The sequence below is a fragment of the Haliotis asinina genome, chromosome 2 (genome assembly GCF_037392515.1).
Source record: "Haliotis asinina isolate JCU_RB_2024 chromosome 2, JCU_Hal_asi_v2, whole genome shotgun sequence".
Classification (NCBI taxonomy): domain Eukaryota; kingdom Metazoa; phylum Mollusca; class Gastropoda; order Lepetellida; family Haliotidae; genus Haliotis; species Haliotis asinina.
In genome coordinates, this window is record NC_090281.1 from 43,683,742 (window position 1) to 43,699,169 (window position 15,428).

The 15,428-nt window shown below is 41.2% G+C and overlaps 1 protein-coding gene across 2 annotated transcripts in view; it reads left to right on the top strand.

Moving 5' to 3' along the window:
- The window catches only part of LOC137273754 (Golgi-associated plant pathogenesis-related protein 1-like), a 79,784-nt gene that overhangs the window by 15,594 nt on the left and 48,762 nt on the right, over positions 1–15,428 (top strand). Inside the window, exon 1 of one of the 2 annotated variants that reach the window (XM_067806584.1) lies at positions 5,172–5,816. The exons of the other annotated variant lie outside the window; for it this stretch is intronic. Within the exon in view, the coding sequence (XP_067662685.1) occupies positions 5,804–5,816 (13 nt within the window). The 5' untranslated portion in view covers positions 5,172–5,803. Of the gene's footprint in view, positions 1–5,171; positions 5,817–15,428 lie in introns of those variants that run through there. 2 annotated transcript variants of the gene reach the window in all.

A 15,428-nucleotide genomic window follows, 5' to 3' on the forward strand; every position in this document is an offset into this window, starting at 1 on the left:
TGTATATATGTATGTAACTCTGTGTTGATTGAGTGGTTTTACACCATATTCCAACAAAATCACTGCGGGGGACACCAGAAATTGGGTTAACATACTATACCCAGGCGAAGAATCGGAAATTAAACACTAGGCAATGCTATCGCCCCATGTGGTGACGTCAAACCATTGTTGTTGCAGTTGATTCACACCAGTCATTCTGAACCAGCATGCCCAATAAGCAAAACTGAATTACTCGAATCTGTTGATTCCAAAAGTAGAATCCTAAAATTTTCATAATATCGCTATTACAACTAGTGACTATGGTCATACTCGAGACCCATAGGCAGCCGACCGCAGACATTACTTCCTTCATGGAACCAATCAGCGATGTTGGCTAGATTGTCAACATTACAAACTTGATTTCATTGGTTTCATGAAACTCATGTAGAAACTTCACGATTTTATTGAATAGAATAGTGATCTAACCACGACGTTTCTACACTTCTGTCAGGTGAACCTCTTGATACTAAGGGACGCAACTCCGCGATTGTCCTCACTAATCATCCTAGAGTCAATATTATAATGAATATATTATTACTACTATTCTAATATCGAGGACTTCAAAGCACCTGGGACGTTGGAGTAGCCTGATGGTACTAATGGTTACGTCGAAAGCCCAGGTTCGATTCCTCACATGGGTGCAATATGTGGAGCCCACTTCAGGTGTTTCCCGCCGTGGTGTTGCTGGAATATTGCTAAAAGCGGAGTGAAAACATACCTACGCACACAAAACACCAAACTTGTGCTTGAAAAGATTTCAAGAATCCCTTTCAACCATGAAAAAATGAAAGCGTAATTAAGCCTGGTGACTTCGAGTGTTCTGTGAAATTACTAATTCAGACCGTAGCGCTCATTCAGTACTCAAGTTCCAGAAGTAATCTCATTTTCCGCCTCTCAGACCTAATGGGCCCGATGAACTCACAGCGGATGAAACTGCCCAATCAGGTGGCAAGATGATCGACTTGCCCTAGCACTTCCGGTTTAGAAACACACAGTACGTTGAATCTACATCCCACGCTTGAACAAGTACATCTGTTACAAACAGACAACTTAGGGGCATTGTTTTTCAAAAAAAGCAAATACCGATAAAAATATAATATATAAAAATATGTCGATTGTTTTTTGAGACTGTTCAATCGTCTAAAACCACCAAGAACCCTTGCTGATCTTTACACAAACAACACTTTCTTAGTCACCAAAACATATAATAAAATGTTTTACACCTTATAGAAACCGAAATATTATGCAATTTGACTATAATGTATGTACTGGAAATATTTTCTGTATGGCAAATCATTGGAAAATAATTTTGTCAACATCAGAGGCTAAATTGTATACTGAATGGAGACAATGCAGCAGTGATCACAGGCACAGTCTTTGCAAGGAATAAAGATTAAAAAATGATTTGAGATATCGTACCACAATAGCATGGGTCACGTATTGACCATTTGCTTGACTGGTGTGGCCCTGACCGTCATTAGCCGACATGAATTTGTTGACCGTGTAAATATGAGACGTCAATGCCAAGTAATAACCGCCTTGGATTATCCTTCAAAACAGATCCCATTGGATGCAAAGGGTCGGGTTGTTAAACACATATCACAAGATCCTTGATACAAGGTCTGTGATCGCGGAAAGGCCAGACATGTCCACCTCTTCCGGTAGCATCGCCTCTGTCACAATTGTCTTGATGTGTAATCTAGCAATTTATTCATCCCTTGTTTCTGACACACAAATACCGTTATTACTGACTGATTTATGTGAAATGTCCGTCACCATGGTTACGTAATAATAAGCATCAATCGACTCCACTAATGCCTTCTGAAAACCCCCGAGATAAAACGTCAAATTCAGCGTCATTTCAACACTAAACAAAGAAACAGCTGTGCAAATCTGTTCTGTGTCAAACACCCTACAGCCATCCGGGCGCCGCCATTAAGCGTTCTTGGCCATCGTCTCTGTATAAAGAAACATTGACGTCACAGCTCTTTTGACGAACACAGGCATGCACTACTGTTACTTTTTCTTGCAGATTACCAGAAGAAGACATGGTTTCAGAAGACGTCGTCAAAACAAACGTTTGCAGAACCGGCGCCAATAATCCCCAAATATTATTGCATTATGTAGCGCAAATGATATCCTTCCTCTGAAATCACAATCGTGAACACGCCAAACCTTTGACCGAGAACCCTTTCGAAACATGCATCGGACATTTGCCATCATTGACCAGTGCTTAATCAAAAGGAGCGTCGACGTCATTGACGCCTTTCAACGTATCCTTTGCAATGATACGAGCATTCAGATGAGGTACTGAGGCCAAGATTGCCTCGTTAATTGGTCCCAAAGGGGTCATAAAAGACTGGTAACCAATTCGCTCGGAAGGAGCTGACGAAAGTCTGTTGTTACTCAGAGCCTCTGTGCATGGGAAAGTCTTCAGGCTGATTGCCTGCCAGCATTCATGGACGATCTGGTCGTAATAAGGGTTTGTGTTGTATCTTATGAACTTGGTCACTAAGGTTAAATGGTACTTGGATAGCGTCATATCTTTATTTCTTTTATGTTGTAAGATGTCAGCATCAAATAATGTTTACGTTACTTGTTTGGGACAATGATGGAAACTTACATTATTATTCTAGACACAAAGCGCAATGTTATTAAACTTTCACCTTTAATTTATAAATCGTTTTGGTGGCGCTTGCTGTCGATTAGGGAATAAAGAAAGTCTACGTCAACTAATATCCAGTGGAGTTTTCGGGATTAATTTGGTTTCCAGCAAGAGGCGACAAACGGGATCGGGTGGTCACAAAGCGATCGTAGTGCTACGAGTTACAACCACCAAAGCGGACGGTGTGAAATGGGGCCCAGTTTAATCGTAGATGTTAATGTTCTATTTGTCATCGTCGCCATCATCATCGTCACCATATCCTCGTCGTGAGGGGGCGGTGGGGTAGCCTAGTGGTTAAAGCGTTCGCTCGTCACGCCGAAGACCCGGGATCCATTCCCCACATGGGTACAATGTGTGAAGCCCATTTTCTGGTATCCCCCGCCGTGATATTGCTGGAATATTGCTAAAAAGCGGCGTAAAACTAAACTCACTCACTCACTCCTCGTCGTGAGAACGTCTTGTCACACTTCTGAATGTGTACTGAACAGCAAAAGAAAGGCAACTCTGGATATGACAGGAGTACGCTATAGATACGAAGTAGAGTTTATGGACAGGGACTTGTAAATCCTCTCACTCTCATTTCCCCTTTTGTTTATTCAATATGAGAACTTGGGGCATCTTAGTTTAGATTGTAACTACGACAAGGGCACCAGTGAATACCTTGTCTCAAACTTAAACATTGTCATTTCATGTTTCTGCGTGCTTTTAACCACTTGCACATTGTGCCCAGATGAGGAATCGAACCCGGATCTTTGGCGTGGCATGGAGAAGTCTTGTGTTGTTCACAAGATCTGTGTTCGTATCACAATGTTGATCTTTACTATCTCCCATTACGTTTCAACGAAGACCTGGTGTCATTGCTACTTGACAGTTACGCAGGAACAGATGCTCATGATGTTATCGAAATCCTAAAATCGCGTCTACAAAACAGTGAGGTCTTTTCATTATGGAAATGGTCTTGGATCTTTTATTTTAAACTCAGGATCATTTTCCAACTCGGCTCATCCTACGGTACTATTGCCTCGTCAGTTTTCGTGACAGTTTCATTTCATTTCTTTGTTTTGAAGTTGTGAGGATAAATCTCATATTCGGAATGAGACGCCGTGCCGTTCGCCCTTTCTCGGTACCATTCGTGAAATTCCCACCCACCTTAGTATATTCCGATTGATATGCAGCTAGTATTTTCTCGAAGTGTATTGTTTGCTGCCAGTCGTGACTACCGCAGAAAACGCCATCTTTGTCTAGTGAAGCCTGCAGTAGACCATTTCGGCATGGCTATTAACCGATAACACCCAGCGGAGGCGCACGTCGATCGCGTACGAGATAGTTCGTCCCGTATGTCCTAAATGGTTCCATCTTCGATTGGTGCCTAGTCTACTAGACCGTGACTCGACTCCTCCCCAACTACCTACCTCTCCTTGAAACCTTTCTCACCCAGACATGTGTCTCACCTTGATACCTATCTCACCCAACTTCCCTCTACCATCTTTTTCACTGAGGCTCTTACCTCTCCCAGGTTTCTACCTCTACCTGACACCAATTTTACCACACACCTACCTCTCCATGACACCGTTTTTACCAGACACCTTCCTCTCCACGACACCTTTCTCACCCACATACCTTGACACTTGCCTCACCCTGACACCCTTCTCACCCAGACACCATCCTCACTCTGACACCTTTCTCACCCAGACACCTTCCACACCCTGCCACATTTCTCACCCAAACACTTTACTCTTCCTGACAACCTTCTCACCCAGACACCTACCTCACTTAAACACCTTCCTCTCCCTGAAACCTTGACCGCAGTGACGCCTAAGCCACCCAGACACCTTTCTCAGCCAGACGCACACTCCACCCTGAAGTCCATCTCACACAGACTCCTTCCTCTCCCTGACATTTTCCCCACCCAGACTCCTTCCTCTACCAGACACCTTCCATTCATAAGTCGGGTATCACGCAGTGGATAATTGCATTATTTATCATAACATGCCTATGAATTTGGCGGGCCTTTCCACCGCATAAGAGAAATTATGGTTTGCGGATGATGTTTTAGGTGAGCTTCAAAACAGTGACCTTGACACAAATTCACTAAAATACCCAGTGTGGTGGTAATTACATGGAACTAAGGTAGTGAGTTTTACATCTCTCTTAGCAATATTTCAGCAATATCACAGCGGGGGACGCAAGAAATGGGTTTCTCATATTGTATCCATGTGGGGAATCGAACCCGGGTTTTCCGTGTGACGAGCGGAAGCTTTCACCACTAGGTTACTCTGTCACCCCTGATCACATTGAAACTCAAGATGAAACAAGGTCGGGAATCAAGCCAAAAGCTAATATTACCAACTACTGCAATCTACTAAAACTTATGGTATAAATCATTCATTTTGAAAAAATCCATGTCAACAATGAAACAATGTCAATGATATGCCCTGAACCTGTGTATCGCGTACACGAACACATGTCACCGTGCGTGGCACCATCATCCATGGCTGCTGTCGCTATCTGGAGGAGACCTGGTTCCTTTACTGTTCAACCAGATAAAACACACAAAGCCAGCTGTGACCTCCTAAAACATAATAATCAAGATCGTGACGTTATAGATATGATAATTATGATGCTTCTCGGACCCCCGGGTACCTCGTCTGAAGGCTATATCTGATGACATTTAGACAGGTAGGGATGCTCCCTCTAATTCAGATTACGATGCGAGGAGTTTGGCAGCAGAACTCAATTATTGCGATATAGCCAACCTTGAGCGAGAAACCGCCGGAGTGAGATCGGCTCTGACTACGTGTATCCTACTGCTGCTTGGAAATATCCCCACGATCGATCTGTCGTTAAACGCTTTGGGACTTTTGCATCCATTTAGTGGAAGCAGACGATAGTGCTGGAAGACGAAAATTTCAGTGGAGAGGTGTCAAACCTGGGTAACAGCGTACAATATCACGATTTGTCAACCTAACAGACATGGATTAATAGTGTGCGGATTACACGAGATGAACACGGGTTGGAATTAGGTTGTGCTGGTGTGTTAGAGTTGTCGTCTGCTCACGGAACTATCGTCTGCCGTGTTCGGGTTTTGGCGGGAGACACATGGCTGAACGAGGTAAGTACTGAGACCTCGCGGCATCTCAGCACCACGCCGTTTGGATGAATCCTTCCTCCTGACGATATAAGATTTAGTTCTCCGACAACGACCTTCAGGTTACCGGCCGCCATTGCAATATAGGAAACGAATGACCATTATATCATCGCCATGTTTTGATGTTTATTTGTTTACATTTCAACGTTCTTGTATAATACATATGACGATATAAGATTTAGTTCTCCGACAACGACCTTCAGGTTACCGGCCGCCATTGCAATATAGGAAACGAATGACCATTATATCATCGCCATGTTTTGATGTTTATTTGTTTACATTTCAACGTTCTTGTATAATACATATAATTATTAATCATCAAACGGCCTTCATGTGCCTGTCGGTCATCTGACATTTAAACTCATGAAGATCATGTCATTTCTCCAATGATAGAGAATAGTTGTTTCTAGTTCTTGGGGTATACATAGAGCTGAATTCTTGTAATATATCTACACTTATGTATCCAAGAGTAGTGGCGTTAGTATACACGGGTATAATGCGTCGATGGATTATTTTATTATGTGAATCATAAACTGCGTGTGAACAATATCGGCTACCAATAGGGACACATCTGGTTTAAGTATCAGTAAATACTATTACGCGTTCCACTTTAATTATGGACACCCACATATCCAGCTCAGTCCCGTTCGATGGTTGTAATGATTTTTATGTGTAGGTACTATCGACAGAAAATGTTTGTTTTGTTACATGGAAAGTCCGATTTTTACCATTTAGAAAAATGCTTTTGATTAAGCCCTGTTTGTTGCAGCATTGCGATTAAGCGGGGACCTATTAAAGGGGGGCTGTGATGTGATTTTGTCAATAGTCATATAACATTATGGACACGGAACAAAACACGTGATATGTTTCAGAGGGTAAGTTTTAGAAAAGACCCATAACACTTTAGCGGCTGTCCTATTATTTTCTCGAAATACCTGCAAGGTCCAAGAATTCGAAAGTAGCTGAAAGCTAGTAAATGGCCATCTGGTCGCAGGCGTCTGTTGAGTTTCGTCCCTTTGCACTGCCACGATATGCTGGTTTCAGGTTCAAATCCCAAGGTATGGTTCTTGGATTATCAGCAACCCACCCTCTTTGATTCACAAACATGGTGATTCATTTCGCCTTTACCTACGTCCATGTTCATCTCAAATACCGACAGAGTGTCAAAAACATGTTTATCCAGCACATGCAAGTCGAAGATGAGTTAGCTATAAACGTGTTTGTCTAATGTGACTGAACTAAAATAGGTCTGTCGATTGTGGCTAAAACACCATGTGTATATTCATTGTGACTAAACCACCGTATATGCCGAAAATCTCGCAACTAACATGTTTGTATAGAATATGACAACATGTGTATATCGTAAGTCACACAAACAACATGTGTATGTCAAATGCCTCACAACTGATATATGTATATCGAATGTAATTCAGCCAACATTTATATGTCGAATGTCTCACAACTAACATGTTTATGTCGAAAGTGTCACAGTCAACATGTTAATGTCGATTATAACTCAACCAACATGTGTATAGCATATGTTATTTTGGGATTACACTTTCTTTGTAAAGTACAAATACTAGTAATTTTTTGAGCTGAGTCCCATCAGAGTACAACATGCAATGTGTACATCAGGCCAATTTGTCCGCAATGATATTCTCGTCGACGGAATTAGACAAGATTGTCGACATGGCGAAACAACTGAATACATTTTGTATCGCATATACTAACGGACAGAAGTATTCCTGACAACTGATTGTATTTCTGTGATATTTTAGAAGCAGACGATTCAAAACGTCTCGTTTTTTCTGTGACTGTTTGTTGTGCTTTGATATAATCCGTTTGAGGTTGATTGAATGTTGTTCTTTGCCGCTGTCATCACTGTTCCAGCTACTCGAGCTTACAATAACACAATGGCTGCCACATTTACACGCTGCATGCAGCCGTATAACTGAACCTCTTATTTTGCTGAACGGTTTATGGTAGCTTTTGGCAAACGATAATATTTCAAATGTTCACGATCCAGCCTTTTTTGTTTCTGTGAAATGGTCGCTATTGGTGCTGTCATTAGCTGTTACCTATGAAACAACTCTACTGATGACTCAAAGGAGTTGGTACAGCGATTGTTCCTGCAGTCGTTGGTCGTACGTCAAATATACGCCAGTTTATCGGAGATGCTAAACACTGAAGAGCGTTGTCTTCTGCCAGTTACTCTGGTAGTGGATCCTTACATAGAAAGTCATGGGATCATTCTTAGATATGCCCATTCCTCTAAAACAACAAATGTGAATGTTGGTGAACACGAGCTCAACCCTGGCTCCTGTAGGAACGGAGCTTGAAGACGTTAATTTTTCAGTTCGTGTAAATTTAACGCAAACTAGATATGCTTATTTTGGACGTTCTTTTGAGACCTCTTCTTATATATACTCATGAAAACGAACAAGGGATCATCTGAAAGTACAAGTGCTCCCTTAATCTTATCCAGGTTTAGTCACGAACTTTGTTTTGCGCTGTGGGTGAAATTATGGGAACGAGTAAAGGAACACGTGTACGTTCAGGAGAACCCGTTTCCATGAGTATTTAAATAAAATTACTAAAACAGCTCTAACGGAGACTACAGAAATCAGGGCCACCAATACTACAGTTGATCCGGACGTCCCAGAAAAAATACATCAGTAACATTTTACCTTTTATTTTCTGTAATATGCCACTGGCAAATTACGTTTTATCAGGACACAAATAATTCATTTTACAAACGTCAAAGGTTCCCTTGGTGTGATTTCATATAGGTTCGACTACTGATAATGTTAACTGTCTGGAAGTAGCCATCGGTCAAGCCTTTCGCTAGATACGTAAGCGGCAGAACACGAAACGGCGTTCATTTCATTGGCAATATTGAGTTAAGCGATCTGTGTGGACGACGTTCCTGAAGTCAAGCGTGGAAACAACTGGGCTGCATCCTTCAGTCTGTTTATTTGATTGTCGCGCTTTGCGTATGCTGGGTCAGGGCTAGTGATCCTGATGCTTGTAGAATGTATTGTATAAATAATGTATACTTGGTTCGGAATCTGTACAATGGTTTTGTTACATTCTGTAGCTTGATTACAACCTTTTAGGATATCCTCGATGTAGATCAGTCATTTAACTGACTGCGAGAGAAAAGCATAATTTTGAAGCCCGAGTTGAAATGTGTTGGATGATCTACTTAGGAGTGCGTGTGCGTGTGCGTGTGCGTGTGCGTGTGCGTGTGCGCCTGAGCCCGTGCTAGGGTACGTGGAAGGGAGGGGACGTAGTCTGCCATTACAGTTTATGAAATACTTGTTGTAAATTAGACAAGACATGTCTCTGTCTGATGGAATATGTTTACTTTCGTTAGTATATAGTTTCATTGTTTCCTTGTCATACGAAGTTTTCAACAGGGAGTGTGAATGGGTGTATGGGTGATTATAGTTAAAAGTACTTGTGAATACAGTTTGGGTTATCCACGGTCCGAGACAACCAACAGAGTGATTTGAGGGGATATTTTGGGTCAATATTTGGGAAACCAAATATCATGTTACAAGTCTTTCACTCATTTTAGCTTTCTATAGCTTCACGTAAGACACATGTAATGACACCAGGAATCACATGTTCATCCATTTGAAAGATTCAGTTTCCATCTATTATAAAGGGCAAAACCAAAGCCTGTTCACACCCCCTCGGCGACCGTTCTCGGGCGCTCTTGTAACTGATACTCAAGTTTTGTTTCCATTTCATTAGTTTTCCATGACAGAAGGTTTGTTTCAGTTTTAGAGGACATTGTTGCAGTTTTGGAAGTTAATTGGTGAGTTTTGTCCTGTTTTGGTGTACAAGAGTTGCGGTTTGATGATTTGTTCAACGTTTGTATGGCAGGCCTGCTCGAACACCCAAGGGCAAATCATGTAGCTAATCCTGACATAACAAAGGGAGGAAATTTGGCAAAATAGATCTTGACAACCATGCGACCACCTCCCAACCCCACAACTCGCCATCCCCCTTTCCACTGACCTTGTCCCAGGAGTATTAAGTGTGTCTAAAAACTATAGTTTAACTTACATATGTATCAGAGAGTGATCCTAAGGGAGTCGAGAATGTAACTGAATCTTTGTGTTTATGTCACCAGCGACAACAACATTATGATTAGCTCATCTGAACATCCTATGTGCGAAGCCTCTTGTGTAATATAAATGCATTACTGGATCAATAATGCATGAGTGTTACAGAGTTAATTGTGTTGACGCGTTCCGAGTTATGTCATTGTTTGGCCTCGGAGCTGCCAACTGCATATATCACGTGACCAAGGTATCGTTGGAGCTCAGGGCCTAGATTTTATTCGAGGCTCTCTTAGCGCTAAGATAGTCGTAAGTGCCATACGTTAACATTAGCTGACGACTATCTTAGCACTAAGAGAGCTTCGAAAGTCTAGGCCCAGAATCATAGCCTATCGTTTTATATCACGATTGCCGATTTGTGGATCAGTGCCCTGGCCAATGTGGGCAGCATGCCATTAGAATTACGGCTTTAATTCGTTAAGAAGCCCTAGGTTAAAATGCGAAGACTTAGTGCTCAGTGCTAATGTCTCTTATCAGTGACGTTAGAGTGACGTTAGCCTTAGCGTTAAGTTCGCTTCGTGTATGTGGCCCCTGTGGGCTGTTGTATATAAAATTTGATGACTAGATTGTCTTGTCCAGACCGCCGGCATAAAACTGGAACCTTTAATCCGTGATTTGTCAGCACAATATTGTTCAGGGGATTCTTTTAAACAGCAAATGTTGGACGTAAGGAGTTTCTCCCACACAAGCTGTGTGTGTGTGGTGTGTATTGTGTGGCGTGTGGTGTGCGGTGTGCGGTGTGCGGTGTGCGGTGTGAAACATAGATCTCGTACCCGTATTGGGACACCCAATTCGGACTCAGGCTTGCATTGAAGAAAGAAATAATATGCGATGTATGTTTAATTTCTTGTTCACAACAAATCATTGTCGTATAAACCGCGCTATGCAAAATTATAGCTATATGGCGGCGGTCTGTAAATAATCAAGTCTCCAGACAATCCATTGGTCAACAGCATGAGCATCGATCTACGCAGCTGGGAGACGATTACATGTGTCAACGAAGTCAGCATGCCTGATCGCGCGCTAGTTGCCTCTTGTGAAACGCATGAGTTTACTGATGGTCAGTTCTAACCCAGATCTTCATGGGTCTGTTATGTAAGAATAATCAAGGACAATCAAGCTGAACGTATAACTGATTTCCTCTGATTTGACATTTAATACAATTAACCCGAAATTAAAAACGTCTTATAAAACGAGACATGTGATCAATAATCTGTTCATGCTACTTCCCTCACCACTTGTTATATTTAGCATAGAGCATCAATCCCTTGGCAGGCATGGGAGTCGTTAAAACAGAAGCTAGAAGAACAGTTGTGAAGGGATAAGCTGATTCTATTTGGTTAATTCTGAAACAATAACAATCAAGCTTTGCATCTTCTGATGTTATCCAGACAAGCAGCATGTCTCTCCTTTGTTCTTTGTTTAAGGAGTAACAGCGATAGTATAGACCTCTGTAGGGTCTGGCCAGAGATGGAGGAATAGTACAATGATAACAGTCTCAAAAGGTGCATCGCCGTAGGTAACCTTTGAAAGCTGGTAAATGCAAACTGGCTATTCAGGCCAAAGGAGAGGAGAAGCGGCGGGCAGATAAAAGCTAATTGATGTTAGGTGTGCCTAAAAAATAGGGTGCGAAACATAGCTTTCAGACCATGTGTGATTTTGTATGCTTGTCAGTCCTCATATGTCTCTAACTCGTGTGAAAAAACAATACACTTGGATGTAATATGAGGCCGCACAGGATCGACGTTATCACATTCGTTCAAGTGGTATTTTATCTTTACTATTTTTTAAGAAAGAAACCAAATTTGACTTTCTTCAAATTTACCTTAACCGCAATTATTTCATTTCGGATTCAGCGACGTGAAGATCTGTTGGTGACATTTGTGATCTATTTTAGATAAAGGACAATTTATCATTTGTGTAATCAAAGTCACTTTGTCTGGCGTTCTTGCTATTATCACACTCAGAACCTTTCTATGAAAAAATGCATTTGTTCCTCAATGTATTTTAATCACCGGAGTACTAGGATGAGAAAACCGCGAAATAATATGCTGGTGTTTCAGAACACGTAAGCGGTCGAATCGATCAGTATTTAGCTTTGTTTACTGAGATCTCGGGTCAAATTTTAGTATGCCGATACTGGCGTTATCAACTACTGTTTGGAACGTCAAATTGTGATCCATGCGTGCTCCCATTTGAAGGTCGACGTTATTACCGTAAAATAGACGTTTATGCTGTTTTGAAATTGACTTTAATAGCATGACACATATCCCCGTTTGGTTAACTAACGCGTTGTTGATCACTGTTCACATTTCTAGTCAGCTGCAACAAAGGAATACACTATTCGCATGTGTAGCGTTTTCATAACTTCCATGTAAATTCAGTTTACCTTCTGAAACTGCAGAAAGATTTACGCAATCACAAGCTATCGTCATAAATCTGATTTTCAGATTTTCAATCCGTGAAATATGAACACTTTATACAGCCTGCCACTTGCCACTGAGCTTGCAGTGTCTGAACAAAAGCAATCATCAATGCATTGCACTTAAGACGTAGGTTCAGACTTACTGGATTTGTTGATACAAGACACCGTATTCCAGCCGCCTAGATCGATGCTCGTGGTGTCAGTCACTAGCTTGTGTGATTCATATCTCGGTCATACAGCTGGAACACTTGTTAGAATGACAGTAAACAACAAACAAACAAACACAGCACGTAGAAATGCAATCTCCCAAACACTACACCCAACTAAAGATATGACATATGCTGCTTTTGACCACCTTCTAAAATGGCATCGTGTAATCACCCAACTAAAGAGACCAGAGCATCTCCATATAATGTCATTTCTCAGCACCGATCAAGTCAACCCTGTCTCTCCGCTTCTTGAAATGAACCTAGCTTCCTATCAACACACGATGAGAGCTGATGTATATAACGTTCGGTCCATGCATGGCAGTCCTTAAACTGAGTGTGTGTACAATGCCCACTACGTAAGACTGCTCTTAGATTAGGAAGTCAATATCGGCGACTGATGTTCAGACAGTTATGTGGGTCAAACGAGATACAGAGCCTGGGAAACAGAAAAGGCAGCTGTAATTTCAGCAGAAGACACGGTAATCCTTTACTGACAGTAATGCATTCACCTTCGGGATTATCTATCACTTTTATCAAAGGTCAAGGCTGTATTGTGCTTGAGTTATGAACATAACAATGCCACGTGATGTATTTATAGGGTAACATCATGCGGATGACACATAGATCAATGAGTGGGTACAGAACCACGTGGAAATGTCACAGAACAATGTTACATGAAAGGTACCTTACAATGTTACATTATGTACGTAAAACACGATGTATGTTGGGGATCAATAGAATGTTACATAGATGGTCCACAGAACAATATTACATCATGCACGTAAAATTATGTTCGTTGACGGCCCATAGAATAATGCCACAGTGTTAAACTGAGGGGTCAGGACAGTTGTCAGCGGTATATTGAGAGACCAAGACAGTTGTCAGTGTCATATCGAAGGGCCAAGACATTCACCAGTGTTATACTGAGAGACCAAAAAATCACTAGTGTTATACTGAGGGGCCAAGGTAGTTGTCAGTGTTATGTTGAGGGGGTCAAGACAGTTGTCAGTTCTGACCCGGAACTTGTGACTGAAGCGTCATGTGAAGATTGGTGCTATGTTATCACTGCGTTATCAGTAAGTCGGCATGCCCAGTTTCTGCATCTCTTGGCATATGTCTGACATTCTTTTGTACTTAGTGCATTCACTGGCTCAAGAGCAAGCATGACAAGATATGCAATGAGAAGTTTATTTCTTTGACATTCTAAAAAAGTTAAAACCATCTCAACAACGTGTTTCGCTTGTGTTGACGGGTTTATATCACACTTTAGTGCGTTGTTTAATTGACACGTTTCGGTTTGTCAATGTGACACAGAGTGGTGCAGAGTTTCTATATCATGCATGTGTTAGAAAGACTATATAGCAATCTTGTGTTGTCTCCTTTTATTTTCACAGCGTTTTATATCCCACTTGTGTTAGACTTTACACCACCTTTGTGTCCTCTAGATTTATGTTACACTTTATTGCATAGTTTTCTATCACACTTACGTAAAGGCAATTTTAACATGAAACATTTGTATTGCCACTCAAGAAAACATCCAATCTGTCAGATCCCTGAAGAAGAAGATGTACATGGTATCTGACAAAAAAGCGCAAATATCCACTCTGAAGAATTTTCACGAGAGCGATATACAGTTGTGGAACCCCGACATAGGAAGGAAGAAACGTCAAAGAACAGTCCGCCGCTTTTTCCGACCTGCCTTGCAAATAAAAGTTGATTTATGTTCAATATTCCGTTTGGAGTCGTTTCATAAAACCCAAAAGTATTTACGTGAGAAACATTGACTGATTAATTTTACAAAATAGCATTACAGTTATTTTAAATAAGAACCCTATATTGTAGGAACATTTTCTGTTCATGGCGATTCGTCGTCATTTTGTGAAGGAAAATAACCCGAACTGTAGTTGTTCTTACTCCTGTATATCACACCATGTTGACTAACAGATGATTACTGTTTGACATATTGGCGATGCGCCGCATTCTTTCTTTCGGGTATTTCTAAAAGTGATCCAAAAATCAATAGTAATTTTCCTATTGACCCGTCGCTTAGCAACCATACATACAAATCACTTTCTGGAAACTGTCTACGATCATGAATTTGGCATATTCCGCGAATACTTGACACATTTGTCCTCACTTGGGATTTTTATGCAATATACACGCCTCCTAACTTTCCTTCCAATGCTGGTTAAAACCCATTTTATCACTCACTGCAACACTAAAGCAATAAAAACACTACAGCTGATGAATTAAATTACGTTATTGAACTTCTATGTGAAATCCAATTCCTACTGCTGTGATTACTCTCCTTTGCGATGTAGCGCGTTGTCCTTTCTAGTTCAAGGATCAGTGATCCTATGCTTGAAAAGCGTTCGCTGCCTTGTCTTTAAGAACAAGGTATTGCTGAATGTTTAGATAACCTTGTGATTGCATACCTGGACCTGAACAGGGATTCCGGGTCCAAAGTGGTCCAACCTTTGCTGGCTGAGAGAGTTTGTTTAGTGGTTCCGGTTGCGGGTCCTCCACTTTCTTTGTACTTTGTATCGATGTTTGTTACAAGCGTAACTGGTTTGGTCACGAGGCAGCATAATGTAGGTAGGCATACATGTATGCATGGAGTAATTTGTCTTGTGGTAAGAGATTAAAGATAGTAATACGAAACAATCGGAGGATCCTTTATCAGATTCATATTTTGCCAAAGAAACCCCTTACAGTAAACCAACCAACCAACCAACCAACCATACATACATACATACATACATACATACATACATACATACATACATACATACATACATACATACATACATAC